Genomic DNA, 19,671 nt, shown 5'->3' on the forward strand with positions numbered 1-19,671 from the left:
CAGTACAACCGGAAACTATGGAAACATTAGCCAGAGGTTGCTTTAATACTACTACTACTAATAATAATAATAATACACTTTATTTGTATAGCATATTTGCTTTACATAAAACATAGATACAAATAAAAACATTTTATTAAAACATTAACACTATAACAAAAATGATATAATAAAAAAATCTAGTTAATTAACCGCCTGTGGTTGTGGGCTAATTGCTAAATGGTGATAATTGGCTTTTTTAATTGATTAATTAATTCACGAATAAGTAAAACACCACACATGTACGCGGAGGTTTCCTCGAGTGCGCGCTGTCTCTCTCTCTGCGCACCGTGCACGAGCAGCGCTGACACCCAAACGGTCCGGTGTAAATCACTGCAATGGCAGAGGAGCAGGGGAGGGAGGAGAGAGGGAGGGAGGGTGGAGGACACCGGCTCCAGCCCTGCCTCCTCTCTGCATGTGAGCACACGGCAGAGCAGCAGAGAACCATCACAGGGGCAACAAAGGGACGCATGGTTCATCCAGAGAGGCATCCAGCGAGTAAATGATTCATTGAGACAAGTTGCACCTGCAGACACACGTTCGATTTCCATCTGTCCTCACCTCAAAGGTAAGAGCCACTGCAGCAAAACAAGAAAATCTACATGTTCTGTAGCGTTTTTCTTTTTTTATTGGAAATCTATTACAATCTGCTTCCAGCCAAGATCCTTGAACAGGTTTATATTGTTTGTGTTGTGCATTATTCACTGCAAGGCTACACTACACTGCATGTGAATAGCTTTGCTGTAAAGGTTGAATTGATACACAACCAGCATGAAATGGGTGTGACATGTTACTTCCCATAACGCATGTACTTGCAGCATTAGCAGCATCAGAGCTTGTATCAGGAGAGTGTGGAGAGCCTGATTGCTCGTAATGTGCACTGCAGTTTAAAATGAAAGAGATTACTCATATAGAGAGCATCCTCTTTTGTATTATTCAGGGTGTGATAGCACTGCACAGTCATGGAGCTGGAGCACTTCGATGAGCGGGACAAGGCTCTGAGGTACACCCGAAGGGGCTCACGAGGGAACGGGCTCCCCAGTCCCACGCACAGCGCCCACTGCAGCCTCTACAGGACCAGGACCCTGCAGGCACTGAGCACGGAGAAGAAGGCCAAGAAGATCCGCTTCTACCGCAACGGGGACCGCTACTTCAAAGGGATTGTTTATGCCATTTCTCAGGAGAGATTCAGGTCCATAGAAGCTCTGCTGGCCGACCTCACAAGGGCTCTGTCCGACAACGTCAACCTGCCCCAAGGGGTGAGGACCATATACACCATCGATGGGATGACGAAGATCACCAGCATGGACCAGCTGGTGGAAGGTGAGCAGTGTTCTGAATGTTGATACGTTTTCCTTCCACATTTAGTTCGAGATCAGGTGGAGTCGAAAACTACAACAAAATCAGAAGCTAATTCTGGTGAGAACAAAATATCCAGTGCTGCACTGTCCTGTGATCATCTCTCATTTGTGTCGTTGCTTTTGTTTGTGAGCAAGTAGAAACTCTACTAATGTTTGTTGTTCCTCTGCAGGAGAGAGCTATGTGTGTGCGTCCATAGAGCCCTTTAAGATGCTGGAATACACCAGGAATGTAAACCCCAACTGGTCAGTTGGTGCTCGGACTGCCGGGGTCGTCCGGGACCCTTCCTCCCTGGGTAGCACCAAGGCGGGAAGCCCAGAAACTAGAGAGAACAAGGACTTCATAAAGCCCAAGCTGGTAACCATCGTCCGCAGTGGAGTGAAGCCTCGCAAGGCCATACGGGTCCTTCTAAACAAGAAGACCGCACACTCCTTTGAGCAAGTCATGACCGACATCACAGACGCCGTTAAGATGGAGTCTGGAGTCGTCAAAAGGCTGTTTACTGTTGACGGCAAGATGGTAGGTCCATTCATCCTTCTTCAGGCTGCTTATGAGATCCTCACATCTGTTCACTTGTTTTTCAGAGATCATTCAAAATAGCCTTCAGTTGTATTCCTATAATTTATATTAAAACAAGTCTAGATATTGTAAATCACAAGAAAACATTGTGGTGAATATGAAGTACACACCTCGTATTAAGTTTTATAGAAACAGCATAAGGTGCATAAAAATATACTGTGCATCAGTTAAAGAAGGAACAGACTTAACTTTAAAAAGTCACAAACTACTCTTTGTATATTTGGATAAATCCGATGATAAAGGTGAGGCTTGGTTGCACATTCGTGGCTGACATTAATCTTACATGCATCTGAGAATTTTGATTATTTTGAGTTTGCAACAAGACAATTTTATTTGGAATAGTAATTGTAACATTTCACTTTCACAAAAGATGAAGGGCTGATTCAAACAAACCTTTTCTCTCATGTCTGGAGGATAGGATGTGAAGGCTGGTGCATATTACTGTAGCATCACGGTTCTTTATTGACATACTTTACCTTTTTTTTAAATTACATAGATATGGCAACTGTTATTTTGATATATATCCATAACCTGCACATTGTATTCACAGGATGCATATTTCAAACAAAAGCACCAAGTGCTCTGTACCTGAGCGAATGCCATTATCTGAGGCCCCCGTTCTCCACCACTGGTGCATTAATTGCTCACAAGTGGAGAGGATGCAAGGAAGCTTTTGTTGGATAGAAGTCAAAGGAGATGGGCACAACCTTTGTGTTCACAGTGTAGCTGATGCAGTGCCTACGTTCATTTGGCTGTGGTGAAAGTTATTTGGGATGTAAAACTTTCCTGCTGTCCGTCTTTAACTCAACTACACTTTATATATATTTATAAAGCAAAGACAAAAGATGGAAACAAACCTGACTTAGTGCACATTAGAGAAGAACCCAAGGTGGCCTGTTCAGCTCCTCGTTCACGTCTCTGAGAGTTTCCTCCTTTACCCAATGAGACACTGAGACATCCCAGTAGAGTCAAAGTCAACTGGGAGCATTTGCTAAATGTATTACGAGAAATGGGTTTCTAGGACTCCATCTCATATTCCTACTGGCACATTATTAACTGGATAATATTCACTTAGTGGGTTTGAACCAGACCAACTTTAACAACAGTATTCATTACTTGGTAAAAAAATGTTGGTAAGTGAATTTTTTTCACATCACATTGTACCTATCGCGATTGTTGTGTGTGTGTGTGGGGGGGGTGTCTTTATGGACTGATAAGGATCAACAACAAGCAACCTCACAGAAATAACCAGCTCTCAACTTCAGCTCCAAGCCTCTTCATAAACTCTTATCACCTGCACTCTGTATTATCAAATCTCTTATTTTTTTCTTCTCATGGTTTCTATGGTGACATGGTTTCCCGAGCCGGTTGCTAAGTAACAGCCTCTGCGGCTGAGCGGTGCAGTAGTGATGTCAGGACTGTAGGTGTAGTGTGGTGCTCGGTCTGTCGGCCTTATTACACACGTAGCAGGAAGATGGAGCACATGGCTGAGCTGTAATCTCAGGATCGGAGCCTTTCAGGGAACAGTTGGTGGATTTTTTTCACCGACAAACACATCTGCCTTCACAAATCCTCAGAATTATTATTTAGGAATCATAAAACGGACATGGCATTTCACTGGATCAGAAATAGACGTCCTGTTTGCTGTGTCAGGGACTCGTTTGCTATATCCCATTGTTTGTTCAGTTTAGGGATTTTAATGTCATCTTCTCCTGCTAATGATCTATTGTTAATCTCCGTGCTCTAGTTTTATTCTTTTTGACCTGACTCCAGATGGCCAAATAACTACAGTACCTACTGGCATCGAGGGCCTGTTGGAGTTTAACATTTTCCTAAATGACGTCCTCGTGCATTTGGTCCCGAGACAGAGAAACTGTTGAAATAGATAATTCAAGTAAACAATTGACTGCAAAAAAACGATTAATCCAAATTGAAAGTTTGTTATATACACACATGTTCAGTGAGTAAAAATTCAAACTAACCTTTATTAGCTCATCTATTTACTTAAAATAGTACAACTGCTAATTTGCTATTGTTTAAACATTAAGATTTTAAGATGGATGATATTCTCATGCAGTCACATCCCTCTCGACTTCTCTGTTTTTGACTCATATGATTCTATTAGTGGATCGGCTCAGCGGGGGGGTTCTGCTTTATGGCTGTGAACCATCCATCCTGCTGAGTCATGGTGTTCTGCCACGAGAGTCACTTTTAACTCTTACCAAGTACGTAGGTATTGGCTAAACTTTACTAAAGCTGCTTATGAAGATGAAAAAAAATCAACATTAACCCGCACTAGCACAACCACACGATGGAAAACTGTGAGAAACGGGCGCCCTGCGGAGGAGGCCCTTTGAAAACACGCCACGGCCTGGTGTGATCCTGCTGGTTTGAATGGGATGGAGCGGAGGGTATTTGCATGACTGAGTAGGTCCGAGGAGACTTAGCCTATGGCATTTAAATCCCCACTGTAATGGATGTGTCTCCGCACTGTAATTGTATTATGCAAACCACTAACATCTCTGCATCATGCGGAGTCAACGGCTCCTGTTGAAATAGATGTCAACAGCCTCCAGAGGACAGGGCCTGGCTCCACATCAGTGCAGGAGAGCAGGAGATGCGTCAGTAAATGTGACGAACGGCCCATTTTGTGCTTCAGAAAGGAGATACAGGGAGGAGGTGGATGAGATTTATGGGACAGAAGCTAGCTTAGGTTTTACAAATCACTTCTTCACGTTGACCTTGACTGGGCCGTTTCTTGGTTTGGCCTGCATGTGCCCGTAATGAGTCTAACCGTGGTTCTCTGCTTGTGTTGCAGACGTCCTGTCGGCACAGTGCTCAGTATCGTCTCAGACAATCAATTGTTTCACGGACTGATTTTAAATTAACAGTTAATGTGACGTTCACTTAAAAGTAGACATTCGTTTTTTTGCTTTAGGACAAAGATAGTATTCAGAGATGATGGATTATCTTTGGGTACAACTGTAAGGTCTTATTTTGTGAATGCTGTCTAATTTAAGAAATACACTGCTGTTTAAATTATTAACTATTGCTTTTTGGTTTTGAGAGAATCTCATTTTCAAATCCTGCCATTTTTAAACCCTTCGCTGTAACTAAAGGGGAGGAAGAAGGATGAAAGATAAAGTGAGGCTCCCTGGCTTTTCTCTCACCCCCCTGCTGTGACTTGGCTTTTAAACACAGCACAGTGACTTGCTCAGTATCTCACTGCTTCCAGTGAAGAGAGGACACGTTCTCTGCCATCCTCAAAATGTGCTTGAGCTAAAGTTGGTACTGCTGAAACTTAACAGAATGTCAGAAGCGAGTACTGTGAGCTATGTTAATAAGAGACACAGTATATAAGGTCTGCATTTAACTCTTAAAGGTCCAGTGTGTTAGATTTAGGTGAAAGGGATCTATTGGTAGAAATTGAATATAAAATAATCCTAATGATGTTTTCACTAGTGTGTTTCATCTAAATTGTACGAATTGTGGTTTTCTTTAACCTAGAATGGAACCTTTATATTTAAATACTTTATATTTACATCTGGAGTGGATCCTCTCTATGGAGGCAGCCATGTTTTTTACAGTAGCCCAGACTGGACAAACTAAACACCTTTTGAGTTTTTATGACAACTGAAGGCGACCACAGGTTCTCCTCCTTTGGAAGGGGAGGGTGAGATGAGGGTAATTCAGCTGCAACATGCACCTTCACCACTAGATTTCACTAAATTCTACACACTGATCCATTAAGTCTTTTTGAACTCTTGGTAGGTTTTATTTTTCTTTAAGATCCATGAATTATTTCCAGGGAAATCAAAACGCCTTGTCTCACAATGCTAAAGAAAGAGATAAAAAAAAATCCTGGATCCACCCCTTGATATGGATTCACACCAAATTTAGTGAGTTCTTCCCTGACCCATGTCCCATCCTTCCACCAAGTACTTTTTGCATAATCTTGTTTAAAAAACAATCAAACCAACAAACAAACAGACCTCTGTGGCAGAGGTAATAAATAAAGTAACTCAATACTAAGACATAATATTAAGGAATATTTTAAATATGTATTTTAATGTGTGCTTGGGTCGTTGGTGTGTCTCTTCAGATGTCAGCATCATGGATGGTGCTGAATTGTTCTTATTAAGGAAGCTATAACTCATTGGTCTTTACTACTGCAGTTAATGTCACAGTTTTTTACAGCAGAACTAATATTAGTCTTGGATCGTGTCCGTGACGATAAATAAACAGTTTTATAGCGTCTCTTCTTCCTACTGGACACTTGAGTTTGTACATATAAAGTAAATTACAGCAGGAAATTGACCCTTGATTCCAGAAAAGGAATTCTTACAACGGTTAAAAAAAAGTAAAGCATGTTTTCTATGGAACTGGAACACGTGAAGATGAATCACGTTTCTGGACGGCACATTGAGTGAGTGGCTGCTATGTTCAGTCTCCAAATGAAGGGGGGGAAGATGCAGCACCCTGGAGAGCTCCAGCTGCTCCACCTCAGGTTGTGTAATCTATTGTCTCCACCATGACGGAGATTGATCAGTTTTCTGTAGCATGCACACCTCCCATTGTGTTTTCTTTGGACTGGATTTCAGGAAACAATGCTCGTACTCGCAGAATTCACAGATAAGAACCTGACGGATCAATATTTACACTGGATGCTGCAGCCGGGACCATAAGGGGGCTGGTGGCTGGTGGCTGTTGGCTGTTGGCTGGGGGTTGTTGGCTGGAGGTTGTGGGTGTGGGTGGTTCGGGGGATGGTAGACCTCATGGAACTGCTGTGTCACCGAGCAAGGAGGCAGAAGTAATCAATATGAAGGATCACACTCATGATTTTCTCCAGTTATGCTGTTCCACCTGAGGTTTCACGTTGCCCACAACCTAGTAGAAGAAATATTTTGAATTAATAGAGTGGCTCTAATGAAATCAGTGACCGAAATTTGACTTAAAATACACACAATCCATATTTTGTCGCTCTTAACCTGGACACAGTTTTTAGATCAGTTAGAAGCTATTGTCTATCATCTCAGTTTCCATGATCCTGTCGTGGAATAATGTCAGATTGGTCATTTTGGTTCATTTTTTTGTATTTCATGTGGCTTAAGTTCTAAGAGAGTGGGGGAGGAGTTATCATGCTGACATCAACAAAAGATCTGAGGCCAGATTCGAACACAGTGTCCCACAGACAAGATGCTCTGTTATTCTGTTATTCATCTTGCCCGGACTGATGGTGATATTATTCTGCTGTCTGCAGCTCCGTGCTCCAGATAAGGATCTGATCTTAAAGCAGTCGTGTCCCTCTCATCGTCTCTAACTCAGCTTCCGTCTCGTCTCCTTGGCAACGGCTGTGGGGGTCTCATCCCTCTTGGGATCCCTCTCTCTCTCTCGTTTTATCGGAGGGATTGGGGGCGGGGGCTGTCAGAGAAATCATCCATGTTACCCCCCAACCACCACCTCTGTGCTCGATGTTTATTTTAAGATTTCATATTTGAATGACCTTTAACTGTTTTTGACTGAATGATTCATCTTCTTTGCTGAGGTAATCCAACATTTCAACATTTTAGAGGAAGTTTATTGAAAGTGAATATGATATGTTCTAGTTTTAAAGTGTATATTTCTTCTTAGTAATGAGATCTGTACAATAGAGATGAGAACATTAACACGTGATATTAGAAATATGGTTGGAGGGCAGTGGATAGACTGTGTTGGTTTTCTCGTCCTCAGCGCTTAAGTCATCACATTAAACTCATGCTGAACTCTGCATGGTTCTTAATGAGACACTCAATAATGTATATACTATTTCTGCTGTTGGTCTTTGTCTTTGTTCAGATTTCAGTTTTCCAAACCTCGATTACATCATAAAAACTCAATCGTGAGGTATTAGGCAACAATCCTGGATTATTTACTCAATAGCAACATCTAGCATTTCAAAATGGCCTTAAAATAAACATCCTCCTATAATTTATAATCAGTTACATCAAGCTTAGAAGCCAATTTCACATAAAACACATGTCCACTTAATGAATAATAGTTTTAAATCACATGTTTGTTGACAGACGTTTTGCTGAGTTAACCTCTCGGCTCAGGAAATGAAGAAGTCTCCATCCTCTGGCACTCAGCTGTAGTTAAGCATATCAATACGCCTTTTGAGAGGAAGGTCAGGACACCATCAGCTTCTTCATTTATTTATGACATCCACTGAGATGGGCTCCTGTTATAATGAGAGCGGCGGATGTTGTCGTCCTGTTTGTCTTTGTAGAAAAGCTTCAAAGATAATCATTTATTATCATTTCTCGGTTATTATCAAGACAGAAATATGTGTTGACCGGCAAATTAGTGTTTTGGATTAAGGTCAAATTTAATCTGACCAGGAAACACGATTTTAATACTTCATATTCCATCAGATTTTGGCTAAAAGATCTAGTTTATTTATTTATGTTTGTGTGTCTTGATGTGATTGGTAATAAAAACCTCTTCCTGGACTATAGAGGACAATTAACGTAATCTCTCACTGGGGACGAAGACACTCAAATGACCAGCGAGGACATTGTCACTGTGACTGTACTGAATTTAATCCAGGTTTAAAAGGAGCTCATCTTTTTTTAGTAGTTACCCTAGAGACACGTTTACTTTCAGCCGGGCTGAAGAGATGTTAATGCCATTATTCACGTGCTGCTCACACAATTCATTTCCCCTTTGTACTCTGGCAATTATGAACATGCAGTTTCAGAGTGTCTGCTCAACTCCATTATTATTTAATCCTGTGGTATTTTCTTTCATGATTCTCTCTTGTACACTGATATGGCCTGAAGGATTATGATCAGAAGTAATAAGTACATTTGTATAATTTCTATATCTGAGATTTCCCCAACTTCTGTTACATTTCAAAATAAAACAGTTCCTAGATTTAAAAAAAGACAACTGACATCTGAATGTTCCCCAGGTTACCTGTCTTCAGGACTTCTTTGGGGAAGATGATATATTCTTTGCTTGTGGCCCCGAGAAGTTCCGTTACCAGGATGACTTCAACCTGGATGAAGGTGGTGAGTGGACTTTCATTTATACGAGGCGTGAATCACTCAGTGGGGAGAACGTGGCTCTAAAGCTCCCAGGATTCTTTGGTCTGTCTGTGTTGTTGGCTGCTGGGGCGACACATGACATTGCTTTTATTTATTAAACTCAAGTAAACACTGAATAATCCCAACGTGAAACAACGTGAAATATTTTTGTTTGTATTTGATGTGATGAGGATCGGGACTAGAACAAGACTGGAAAACAGATTTACTTCATATTGAACCAAGGTCCTAGCTGACCTAGTTTAAGCTTGTTGTTTAATGTGTGTGTGTGTGTGTGTGTGTGTGTGTGTGTGTGTGTGTGTGTGTGTGTGTGTGTGTGTGTGTGTGTGTGTGTGTGTGTGTGTGTGTGTGTGTGTGTTTTAATAAATGTGCTCTCCAGGACAAAGCAGGTGTCATCACTCACAGTTTGTGGCTCTGTGGGTTTAGACTAATGTACCAGAGAGAAAATAGTCCCCTATTAATGATGTTGTATTTACTGAAACAAACCCAGAACCTCAAACTGTCACAGACTCAAAACGACTGCTTGATATATAGATAGATAGAAAGAAAGAAAGAAAGAAAGAAAGAAAGAAAGAAAGAAAGAAAGAGGCCAAGCATAGCCATCCTTCTTTTCCTTTTTTCATGTATCTCACTCTTTCTTTCTGTTACAGAATGCAGGGTTGCAAAGTCTATATCATACGGGCGGCTCCCCTCCATTACGGGTCGCATTTCCCCAAAAAGTGGGGGGTGGTCCCGCAGGAGCAAGTCTCCTTCATCCACTGGTTCAGGTTGGTGCTGTTTTCTCACTTCCTGGTCTGTTTGAGGGTCAGACTCTGGTTAGAGTTCTGGTTGGTGGAAAACATTAACTTGTGATTGTTTTGTGATTGTTTTGGTTATGTCCTCAGAGAGATAGAAAAACACAGATGTGCGACGACACAGAGAATATAGTTCTGTCCTTAAGCTTCAGTATTTCTTTAGATGTTTACATATGCACGGTGTATATCGATGTACATCTTCATGATGCTGATTTCTGTTTAACTGATAGCGAACGGCACTGGAGGAAGTCAGTTCTCCACTCCTCGATCTGGGAAGTCTCCCAGTCCCTCTCCGACCAGTCCAGCCAGCCTCCGAAGACGACAGGTAATAAACATCGATGTTCCTATAAATAAGTTTAACTTCTCAAAGATTGATTTTTATAAACCTTATTCTACCAAATAGGCCGCGTCAAAGATTTAAATAATTATCTTCATCCATTAGTAATGTTTAAAACTATTATAGTGACATGGAATTACTGTAAATGAAAATGTTGTTTATTGAGTGAATAAATAAAATACACATCAGACTAATGTTATATATATGTATATACTATATGTGAGTGTTATAAAAAGTGGTATTTATATAACTGCAAGATCTTAAAAAGGTGAACATATACAGACGTAAATATCTTATATACGACAACAACTTTGTTCACAAGCTGTTTTTGTATTATGAAATTTCAGTAACCTACGTTTTGAATGAGCAGCACATTTTCACTGCGGTTATCTAAGATCTGGAAGGACGAGCACATTTTGTTTCTGCGTCACACAGTGAACTGGGAGCGAAATCCAATTATCAGTGCCACCATCGTTAATTAATCATAAGGCTGGCTGGGGCTGGTAAAGTGGCGGAGGGCTTTTATGTCTCTCCCTCTTCGAACCACACGACTTTATGTGTATAAGCTCAGTGTAAGGTTTCACCACACTTTTTACTATCTGATCTCAATGTGCGTCCTCGAGGTTGGAACAGTGGAACAAACAGGCTCGATGTAAGACGTCTCTGAAGCACGTCTCACTCTGTGTCTCCTTCCAGGGATCTCAACACAGTGGCTCCTCGCTCTCTTTAGCTTCCACTAAGGTTTGCAGCTCGATGGATGAAGGAGACGGTCTCGGCAGTGAAGGTGAAGATATCTATCGCATGACACGTGAATATTCTGGGAAAAGACACGTTTAGGCTTTTATTCAAAGTTCATGAATCCTCTTCTTGTTTGACCCCCCAGCTGAGCCTCTGGAGGACTATTCTTCAGTCCCAGCCTCCATTACAGAGAGGTACAAAGTGGGCAGGACTTTAGGGGACGGAAACTTCGCTGTGGTGCGGGAGTGTGTGGAGAAATCCACCGGGAGAGAGTTCGCTCTGAAGATCATCAGCAAAGATAAATGCAGGGGAAAGGTGGGTCGGCCTCCACACAGTTATATCACCACCGAGTTGGGTTTAAATTACTGTTCACTTCACTTCTCTTCTCCTCATATGATATTGATGGAGTTCAGTTTTGGATTTCTTTAATTTCCTCCTTGGTCAGTAGATGGTGCCATTTCCTCTGAAACTAAAATCTTATTTCCAGATTAACGAGTATCAAAATAATTCAAAAATCCCAAAATGTTTCTGAAAATGTTTTTTCTTTCACCTCTGCTCTGAAATAACTGAATGTTATATTATATTCATGTATATATTTTCACTGTCAAGTGTTTCTAGACTTATTACATTTCCTTTATTACCCAGGAGCACATGATCCAGAGCGAGGTGTCGATCCTTCGACGTGTGAAACATCCCAACATCGTGCTTTTAATTGAAGAAATGGACACACAGGGCGAGCTCTATCTGGTCATGGAGCTGGTTAAGGTACGACACAGTTCTGTCCTTATTCTTGTTTTTTTACTAGTTGTCTGTTTTGTGACATCATTTAATATTTGTCTGTAAAAACTGATTTCTCCTGATCCTTGTTGATACATAGACTTAACGTTGATTTCCCCTGAACCCACATCCTCTCTCTCTCTCTCTCTCTCTCTCTCTCTCTCTCTCTCTCTCTCTCTCTCTCTCTGCAGGGGGGCGATCTGTTTGATGCCATCACCTCCTCTAACAAATACACGGAGCGAGATGCCAGCTGCATGTTGTTCAACCTGGCCAGTGCCATCAAGTACCTGCACGGTCTCAACATCGTCCACAGAGACATAAAACCTGAAAACCTGTTGGTGAGCACGACTCCACAGGGTTTTCTACTCACTCCTCACAGACCCATTGTTCTCCAAAGCTCAAATGTAGAAGCTTCCACTTAAATAAATGAAATTATGAAAATGAGGACATGAAATTACTGCACACAACTCCACAAGGTCTTTACTTCATGTCACTCTGGTCATTTGGAGCCTAAATCTGACATATTACTGCTCTACTAACTCAATGAGACTCCAATTAAAGACCAAGTGTTTCTGAAATCAATGAAAACGGTTCCTACTTCAGACCAGATGTTAACCTCAAAGAGAACTCGGTCACAACTGCAGTTTTTAGTTGTACTGTCGCTATTTGTTATGATGACTTCAGTGTTTGCAGTTGTGTTCTTACCACAGATGGATTTGAATGTTCTTGCTGGTCTGTCTTCACGCAGTTTAATTTGATTTTTATTGTCCCATCAAGCTCATTAACAGAACTTTTACCCACATTGAGGGAATGTTTCTCGCCTCCCCTTATTGTGTGTGTGTCGCTCAGGTTTACGAGCACGTCGATGGCAGTAAATCTCTGAAGCTCGGGGACTTCGGTTTGGCCACCATTGTGAACGGGCCCCTCTACACTGTGTGTGGCACCCCCACCTACGTAGCTCCAGAGATAGTGGCAGAGACGGGGTGAGTCAGAGCAGTTGTGTCATCTCAGACACGATCATTCTTGTGAACTGTTGTGTCCTCGCAGATTTTGTTTTGTCTCTGATAGCTGATATTTTCCTCTTCAATTAAAGATATGGCCTCAAGATCGACATCTGGGCCGCTGGGGTCATCACGTACATTCTGCTGTGTGGATTTCCTCCTTTCCGTGGGTACGTACGTGATCCTGCATCAGGAGAAGGTTTGAGGTTTTAACCACAGTGGAAGAAGAAGCAGAATGGCAACTCAGAGGGTCCATTCCTCCACCCAGGCCCAACAGCTCCATTATGAAACCACATTTCAGTCACTTGACCCAGATTTAGATTTGGATCTGCACCAAATTACACACACTCATAAATATCAGTCCTCTAAATATTCATCAAGTTACATTAATTATTCCCTTGAAAAAACGATTTTTCGAACCTGTGCCTGTATTCAATGTTTTGTTTTTTGACTCATGTCCCATTCCTCCACCGAGTTTAGTAGAAATGTGTTCAGTGGCTTTAGCGTAATCCTGCTGACACACAGACAGATGTGAAAACGTAACCTAGAGGTAAAAAAAGCCATTATACACCTATGATACACGTGTTGTTTGTGTTTCTCCAGCGGTGATAAAGATCAGGAGGATCTGTTTGAACACATTCTGAGCGGCCAGCTGGATTTCCCTTCAGCGTACTGGGACAATGTTTCTGACCCGGCCAAGGTTTGTTGTTCTCTCCCCATGTGCCACCCTCAGTGTGAAACATCAGAATCTGTCTCACGTTGTCAAACCAGTAAACTAACGTGCGTCTCTTTAGACTCTGATCAACGGGATGCTGCAGGTGGAGGCAGAGCTGAGATACACAGCGGCGCAGGTGCTCGAACACCCCTGGGTCAATGTAAGTTCAGCAGAATGGAGTCAGTCCTCTCACGAGAGTCACCCGTGCACATTCAAATAGTTTTTATTTCAGTTTATTTATATGCTGCTTCTGCTTAGTTTTTAGATTCTGGGTCATTTCTGCTTCTCTACACCTGAGTACTTAGTTTCCTTCCCTCTCATGCACCTCATGTTTCTGGAATGACAATCATTCCTCTTGAATCTTGAATCTTGAATCTTGAAGTGCAGTTTAGAAACAACATGTGAAGCGTAACGCAGGCGGTGGAGTCGCTGAAGTTTGCTCTTTTCTTTGTGTTTCTCGAGGACGAGGGTGCGTCAGAGAATGATCATCAGCTGCCGGTGGCTGGAAAGATCAAGAAGCACTTCAACACTGGACCGAAGCTCCACAGCACCACAGCAGGAGTGTCAGTCATCACAGTAAGTTCTGCTCTGCACTGGTCCACCAGTAAATTACACTTTTTGTTTTGTGAATCTGCCTGAGGGTCGATTCAAAACTAAAAAATATCTTTAGTTTTGAATTGTGTTGCAGTTGCTTTAACTCCTGAACTTCTTTTATTCCTTGGTTTTCATTTAAATTCTTTATTCGAAGTTGAAGGCAGCATCGTCTGCTTGCAAATCGATTCCCCATCTTTTTGTCTCATTTATAAAACTGCCAACTTCTCTGCTTTGTTCTGTTCTGTTTACACATCCATTCATCCAACTGCTTCCTGCTGCTGTGTCTTCCAGTGTGTGTGTGTGTGTGTGTGTGTGTGTGTGGTGTGTGTGTGTGTGTGTGTGGTGTGTCATCCTCCTCTAGATGGACTGTCAGCACTGTTGTGAGGAGACTTTCAGAAATAATACAGTTGGTCTGAAATGACGAGGTTTCAGTCGATGTGATTTCTTGACTAGTTTCAAAGCTGAGTTGCATTTGTACAATCGGTAGAAAGTTAATTAACTTTTTTCTGAAGTCCGACATTATTTTCGTCATCAGTGAGGTCGGGGGATCGATTCTTTTTACCAACTTTGCAGATGAACTCAGTTTTCTGGAGCCAAATTGAAAATGTTTCTGACACTTTACAGAATTAATTTCTCTTCTAGTTTTCTGTGTAAAGTGTAAAGTTGTGTAGATCCGGTCACTGACTCTTTGAGTTACACTCGTCTCTCTCTGCTCAGCTGGACCAGGACTTTCCTATCCAGCGCTCAGGGTCTTTGGACCAGCATCCAGGATTGTCCTGGATCAGGTATGAAGCAGCATAGAGCTAATAGGCTTCCATCGCAGAGTGCTGGCAGTCCCCATCTCCCACCCCCACCCCCCCACAGGGGTTGACTCATGGCCCCTCGCTGGAGACCTTTTCATGCCTCGGCCTAATTTACTTCATCAGATTTGATCACATTCGTTCATCTCACTCGTGTTGTGGCTGTTTCCTCTCGCTTGACCTTGCAGTTCACCTCCTTTTAGTTTGTCTAGTTTTCTACTTATTTTCTTTGCCTTTTGTTGCTTTTCCTGGTTTTGTTGAACGCTGCAGTGTCAATAGATGAAGTTAAACTTTGTCACAAGAAGGAGAGAAGTTGTGAGGCCAATGCAGTTGATCAGATTTAACCTATAAACAGTCGGTGCCGCTCCTCATCTCCTGTTTTCCTGCGGAGAACCTAACAGTTGCCGCTGTGTCGCCCCCTCCCTCAGACCACGCCACTTGATAAGGAGAAGCAAGTTTTCAGACGAAGACGCCACCAGGATGTGAAGTCCGCTCCCAACTTCCCACACAGCTCCGGTGCCTCCCACGGCGCCTCCCGCGGCCTCTCCCCCACCGACCTCACCTCAGAGTCTGAAGACTTATCCCCGTGCTCTGCCGGCACCGTCCGTTCCCCCGTCTCTCCGTTCTGAGGCCACGGCACCGTCCAGCCCTCCGTGGAGAGGTTGGAGCCACGGGGACGACCCATCACTGGGTTCAGTCTGCTGACTGACAACAACTGCACATTTATCTGTAACTATTTTATTTCTTTCCTGCCATAGTTACTTTAATTTGAATCACCAATACATCGATCAGATTGAGGAGCAGTTCACCTCTGGGTCAAAGAATAAGAGCATGCAACAATATTCTGTAGATTTCTCCTTTCACCTTATTTCAACACAGCAAGCACTGGTTCATAGTAGTAATATAGAGCCCTCTACTGGTTTGTATTGTGTACTACAGGAATGACAGCCTGCTTCATGAAGCACTTTTTAATAGAAGTTGTTAACAAACAAAGACAAAATTGAAACCATTGCCTCTAAATATTCTTGTTTGACTTCAACACAAATGCTCATGTGACTAGAATGACACTCAGAGCTCATATCTCTGCCCGGGCCCAACAACAAGCTGCACAGAATGTCACACATCAACATGCTTGATTTATTCCGTGAAAAAAGGTCAACAAAACAATCAGACCCACAATGTTACAGAAAGTGGAAGAAATGAAAATCCTTGTTCAGATCCACGCCCCAAACTTAACGGGTTGTGTCTTGGCCCAGGTCTCGTCCTCCTCCCTGTTCCTGCCACTAAGTCTGGTGTAAATCCGCTCTGGAGTTTTTTTGCACAATCTAGCTGAGGAACACACAAACGTTACAAGGGCCAAAAAAAAAAACCTCTCAACACAACAGTCCCCGTTCTGCTGCACTGTTTAACATCCAGATTACTTCGCTGTGGCACTTTAGGTTCTGGTGCACAAACCGTAGAACAGTCGACAGGAACTTGAGAAGACTTGCTGCTGCACCGTAGGAGAAATACTGTGTGGCCACTCAGTAGCTTCTCCTCTTGGAGATTTGAGGGCACTAATGTTTGAGTGTTGATTGGTGCCGTGTGCTTGAGGAGGGTCATTTCAAGTGGTTTTGTTACATGTCTGTGTGAGTGTGGTGTAGTTGGTTGTACGTGCATGTGTAAAAACTTGCCTTGGCACAAGTGGATTTAAGTGCAATTAGGTTTGCCGCCCGATGAGCACATTATGAAACATGTTTTTTTGAGATATATAAAGAAAAAAAGGAATCTGTCCGCTGGTATTAACGGAGTCCAACTGACACAGTTCTCTCTCAATGGTGCAACACTGATTTTCATTCCACACAATGGAATAAGAAGTGAAACTGCAGTGCTTCCAGGAATATCCATTATTTTACTACTTTTATTCTAATGTCCTGTTCGTCCTCCGACCGCGTCACGTGTCGCTTCATCCAAATAACCATAGATGTGAACGTCCTTTCATCCGAGACTGTAACCTGCATGTTTGCTAATACGCATCCTAAGATAAGTTGTCCTGGTCTTTTACTCTTCGATATACGCCTGTCAAGATATGAAACCACTCCTGTTGCCATTGTACATGCTGTCTCCATGAATGCAGTCCAGTTGAGACGGAGCACAACTGAGTTAAGACGTATATATATATAAATGTATTTTAAACAGAAATGTAAAACCCACGCCAATTGCTGTTTAAAGGGCTTTTTAAGTTTTTTTTTGCCAAAAAGCACAGAGAGCAAGTCGTCGTAGTGAGTCGTCGGGAATGTGTTTGTTTTCAAAGATGCTGTCTGTTGTTTTTTCGTCATCTCCTAAAAAAAAAACATGTAATGTTTGTGAAAAAATGGTTCTCGAAGAAAAAAAGCTGGGAATGTCGGTGTTAACGTGGAAGCGGATGGAGAATGTGAATGCTGTATTATATTCATCCATATTCCATTAATGTCAGAATGTTATTAAACTTAAATGAGTAAAAAAAAACTGCAATTCACTTATTTTCAATTCATAAGGGGGAAAATTACAAAGTTCAGACAAAGACATAAATTAAAGAATGAGAGTCAGTGGAGCAGCCTGCAGTAACCAGGCCACACAGCAGATGGCAGTATAATCAAACAATGAGCAGGTCTTCAGTTCCACTTTGTATATCATTAATATACTGACCTATAGTTATACATCCTTTATTATGGAGATTAAATGAACACATGCATCCTTAAGAGGACGTGAACTCAACAAATAAAACTCCTGAGACTCGTGTGTTTATTCATCTGTATTAAAAAAACACAACAAATGACAGCAGTTCAATTTAGTTCTTCACTTTGATTTATCACATAAGCGGAAACTATTTGGTAAAACAAATCTTAATGTATCTTAAAATCTTAAATAAAATAAAAATACACTTCTCGATGCCAACGAATTGTCAAACAGATAAATTCACAGTAATGAAGAGCAAAGTAAACCCGATGGCTCCAGCGGCTGTTAGCATGCACGACCTCAGCTCTGGGTCCGGCGTTTGTCTCGTAGCACCAACAGACAATAAGAATGCAAACTCAAAATCATTTGCATATTTTTGTTCACTTTAAATCGTCGGCTCACGGCGACCGACTTCTCGTTTCAGCAACTAAATACAGAAACAATCGTTTTTTCATTTCACCAAAAATAGCTCACAGTCCCTTTTGGAACCTTCCACTACTCATTAGATCATCTCATCGTCAAACAGCTGAAAACACTCATCAGACGTTATATTGCTTAACAATACATGGTGTCACAGCAGGATCATGATTTCACATACTTAAAATTAACGAGCTCATGTTTTGTGCAAAAATGGGCAAACTGAAAAAGTGTTGAGATGCACAAGTAACAATTGTAGAATGTCTTAAAAATGACACTTTCTCTTAAAATAATGTCTGACAGCTTCACCACGAACGTGTTAACGGTCATGAGAAACTATCCAAGAATCCAGTTCTTTAATCCTCTGGATGGGATTTCTGAAACAACTGTTTCCCACTTGAATCATTTTATGATTTTAAAGTAAATTTAATCCTTTGCCATTCATAAAACAAAATAGTCCTATAAAACAAAATAGTCCTAAATTTAAAGTAAGTATGGGAATATCACAATTGATTATTTTCTGTTGACGTGGTAATCAAAAACAAATACTTCACGACAGACTCACACTGAATTAGACTTTTCTTCTATTTAGACAATCAAACAACAAATTAACAATGAACGTTGTTTTTTTTCACGTTTGCACATCGGACCACTGTTAATAACAAAGAGCAAACGATGGCCGCACACACGTGTCACTGACGTCTGCAGTGCAATGACGCCATTTTGAACGTTTACGCATGGTTCACGTGACTGAGAGGTTTAGAACATGAAGGCTACAGACTAACAGCATTTAGATCTTTACACTGTCCATATTTACACTTTATTTATGTTGCTAGAAAAGTGAGACATGTATCCGTCATACAAATGTTGTATAAATGTTTTTGAACAGAAGATACATTTTAGTTTTTCACAGTTTGATACAGGAACTTTAAATCGTACATCCAGGTCTGTTTCGAAGCTTAAACTGGGTCGTTTCCTTTTTTTTTAACCAAAGTTGATCTCAGTGTCTCCTCGTCCACGACAGCAGGTGAGTGTGGCTGCGTTCGGCTGGTGCTCAGGTAAAACCCACAGAAACGGTGTTGGGATTGTTAAGCAAACAGACAAATGGGCAACAAGTTGACGCGAGCACACTTTGTTCTTTATCATCTTCACTGTGCAGATGTTGTCCAAACCACTGGCGCACCTCTCTGCTCTGTGGTGCGCCCCCTGGCTGTCGCTGTTCCTCTCTGCACACTTGCCCCCCCCCGCTGCGTGCTTCTGTCTCCTCAGTAGCGGTTCTGATGCTCATAGTGCCACCGATTGAAATCTATGTTAAACGCCACGATACTGCCGGACGCCATGCCCGTGATCAACGTCCTGCAGAGAAAACAAAAAACCATGAAGATGTGTCATCAAATCCCAGTTTCAGCAAATATTACAAACTTCGTGAAACGAAAAAAAATAGAAAACCACAGTTAACCCCAGATTGTTTCCACGCACGTGAACGTTTTGTTAAAATGTCCATGAAACGAGCACAGGCGCTCATCGGGGCAGTGACAGTAAATCACCGGGTTTCCGTGACAACTGAAGTGGACCATTGAGTCCCAGTGTCTTCCTGCGACCCCTCTGCCCTTGTGTCCACGGCCGGCTGGTATGTAGGAAAAGCAGCTGATTTCACAGGGTCGTCTTATACTGCTACAGCCCGAGGGCTTAAATGCTCCAGCACAATGAACAGAGCTGCAGCAGAATGCCCCTCTGTAAAT

The 19,671-nt window shown here is 41.9% G+C and overlaps 2 protein-coding genes across 4 annotated transcripts in view; one reads left to right on the forward strand and one right to left on the reverse strand.

Moving 5' to 3' along the window:
* The first annotated feature begins 378 nt into the window (after positions 1-378).
* Positions 379-17,302, forward strand: LOC118106137 (serine/threonine-protein kinase DCLK1). The gene is made up of 16 exons (XM_035154429.2): positions 379-607; positions 980-1,362; positions 1,571-1,917; positions 8,927-9,026; positions 9,710-9,826; positions 10,084-10,178; positions 10,887-10,974; positions 11,074-11,243; positions 11,574-11,693; positions 11,897-12,043; positions 12,555-12,688; positions 12,799-12,876; positions 13,310-13,406; positions 13,501-13,581; positions 13,884-13,997; positions 15,244-17,302. Exons 2-16 carry the CDS (start codon positions 1,002-1,004, stop codon positions 15,442-15,444), a joined length of 2,250 nt encoding a protein of 749 aa, XP_035010320.1. The 5' UTR covers positions 379-607; positions 980-1,001; the 3' UTR covers positions 15,445-17,302.
* Positions 17,303-17,575: 273 nt separating this feature from the next.
* LOC118106129 (neurobeachin) overlaps positions 17,576-19,671 on the reverse strand; it is a 180,653-nt gene continuing 178,557 nt past the window's right edge. For all 3 annotated transcript variants that reach the window (XM_035154409.2, XM_035154408.2, XM_047339621.1), the window contains exon 57: positions 17,576-19,285. In XM_035154409.2, coding sequence (XP_035010300.2) covers positions 19,195-19,285 — 91 coding nt within the window. In that variant the 3' untranslated portion in view covers positions 17,576-19,194. The remainder of the gene's footprint in view (positions 19,286-19,671) is intronic.

This window comes from Hippoglossus stenolepis, chromosome 4, assembly GCF_022539355.2.
Source record: "Hippoglossus stenolepis isolate QCI-W04-F060 chromosome 4, HSTE1.2, whole genome shotgun sequence".
NCBI classification, from domain to species: Eukaryota; Metazoa; Chordata; class Actinopteri; order Pleuronectiformes; family Pleuronectidae; genus Hippoglossus; species Hippoglossus stenolepis.

Excerpts from the sequence above, each read along its gene's own strand:
- LOC118106137 (XM_035154429.2), top strand. The coding sequence starts at position 1,002 with ATGGAGCTGGAGCACTTCGATGAGCGGGACAAGGCTCTGAGGTACACC. Across the intron at positions 11,244-11,573 it reads AAGATAAATGCAGGGGAAAG|GAGCACATGATCCAGAGCGA; the intron begins GTGGGTCGGCCT and ends TTTATTACCCAG. Across the intron at positions 13,998-15,243 it reads CAGGAGTGTCAGTCATCACA|ACCACGCCACTTGATAAGGA; the intron begins GTAAGTTCTGCT and ends CCCCTCCCTCAG.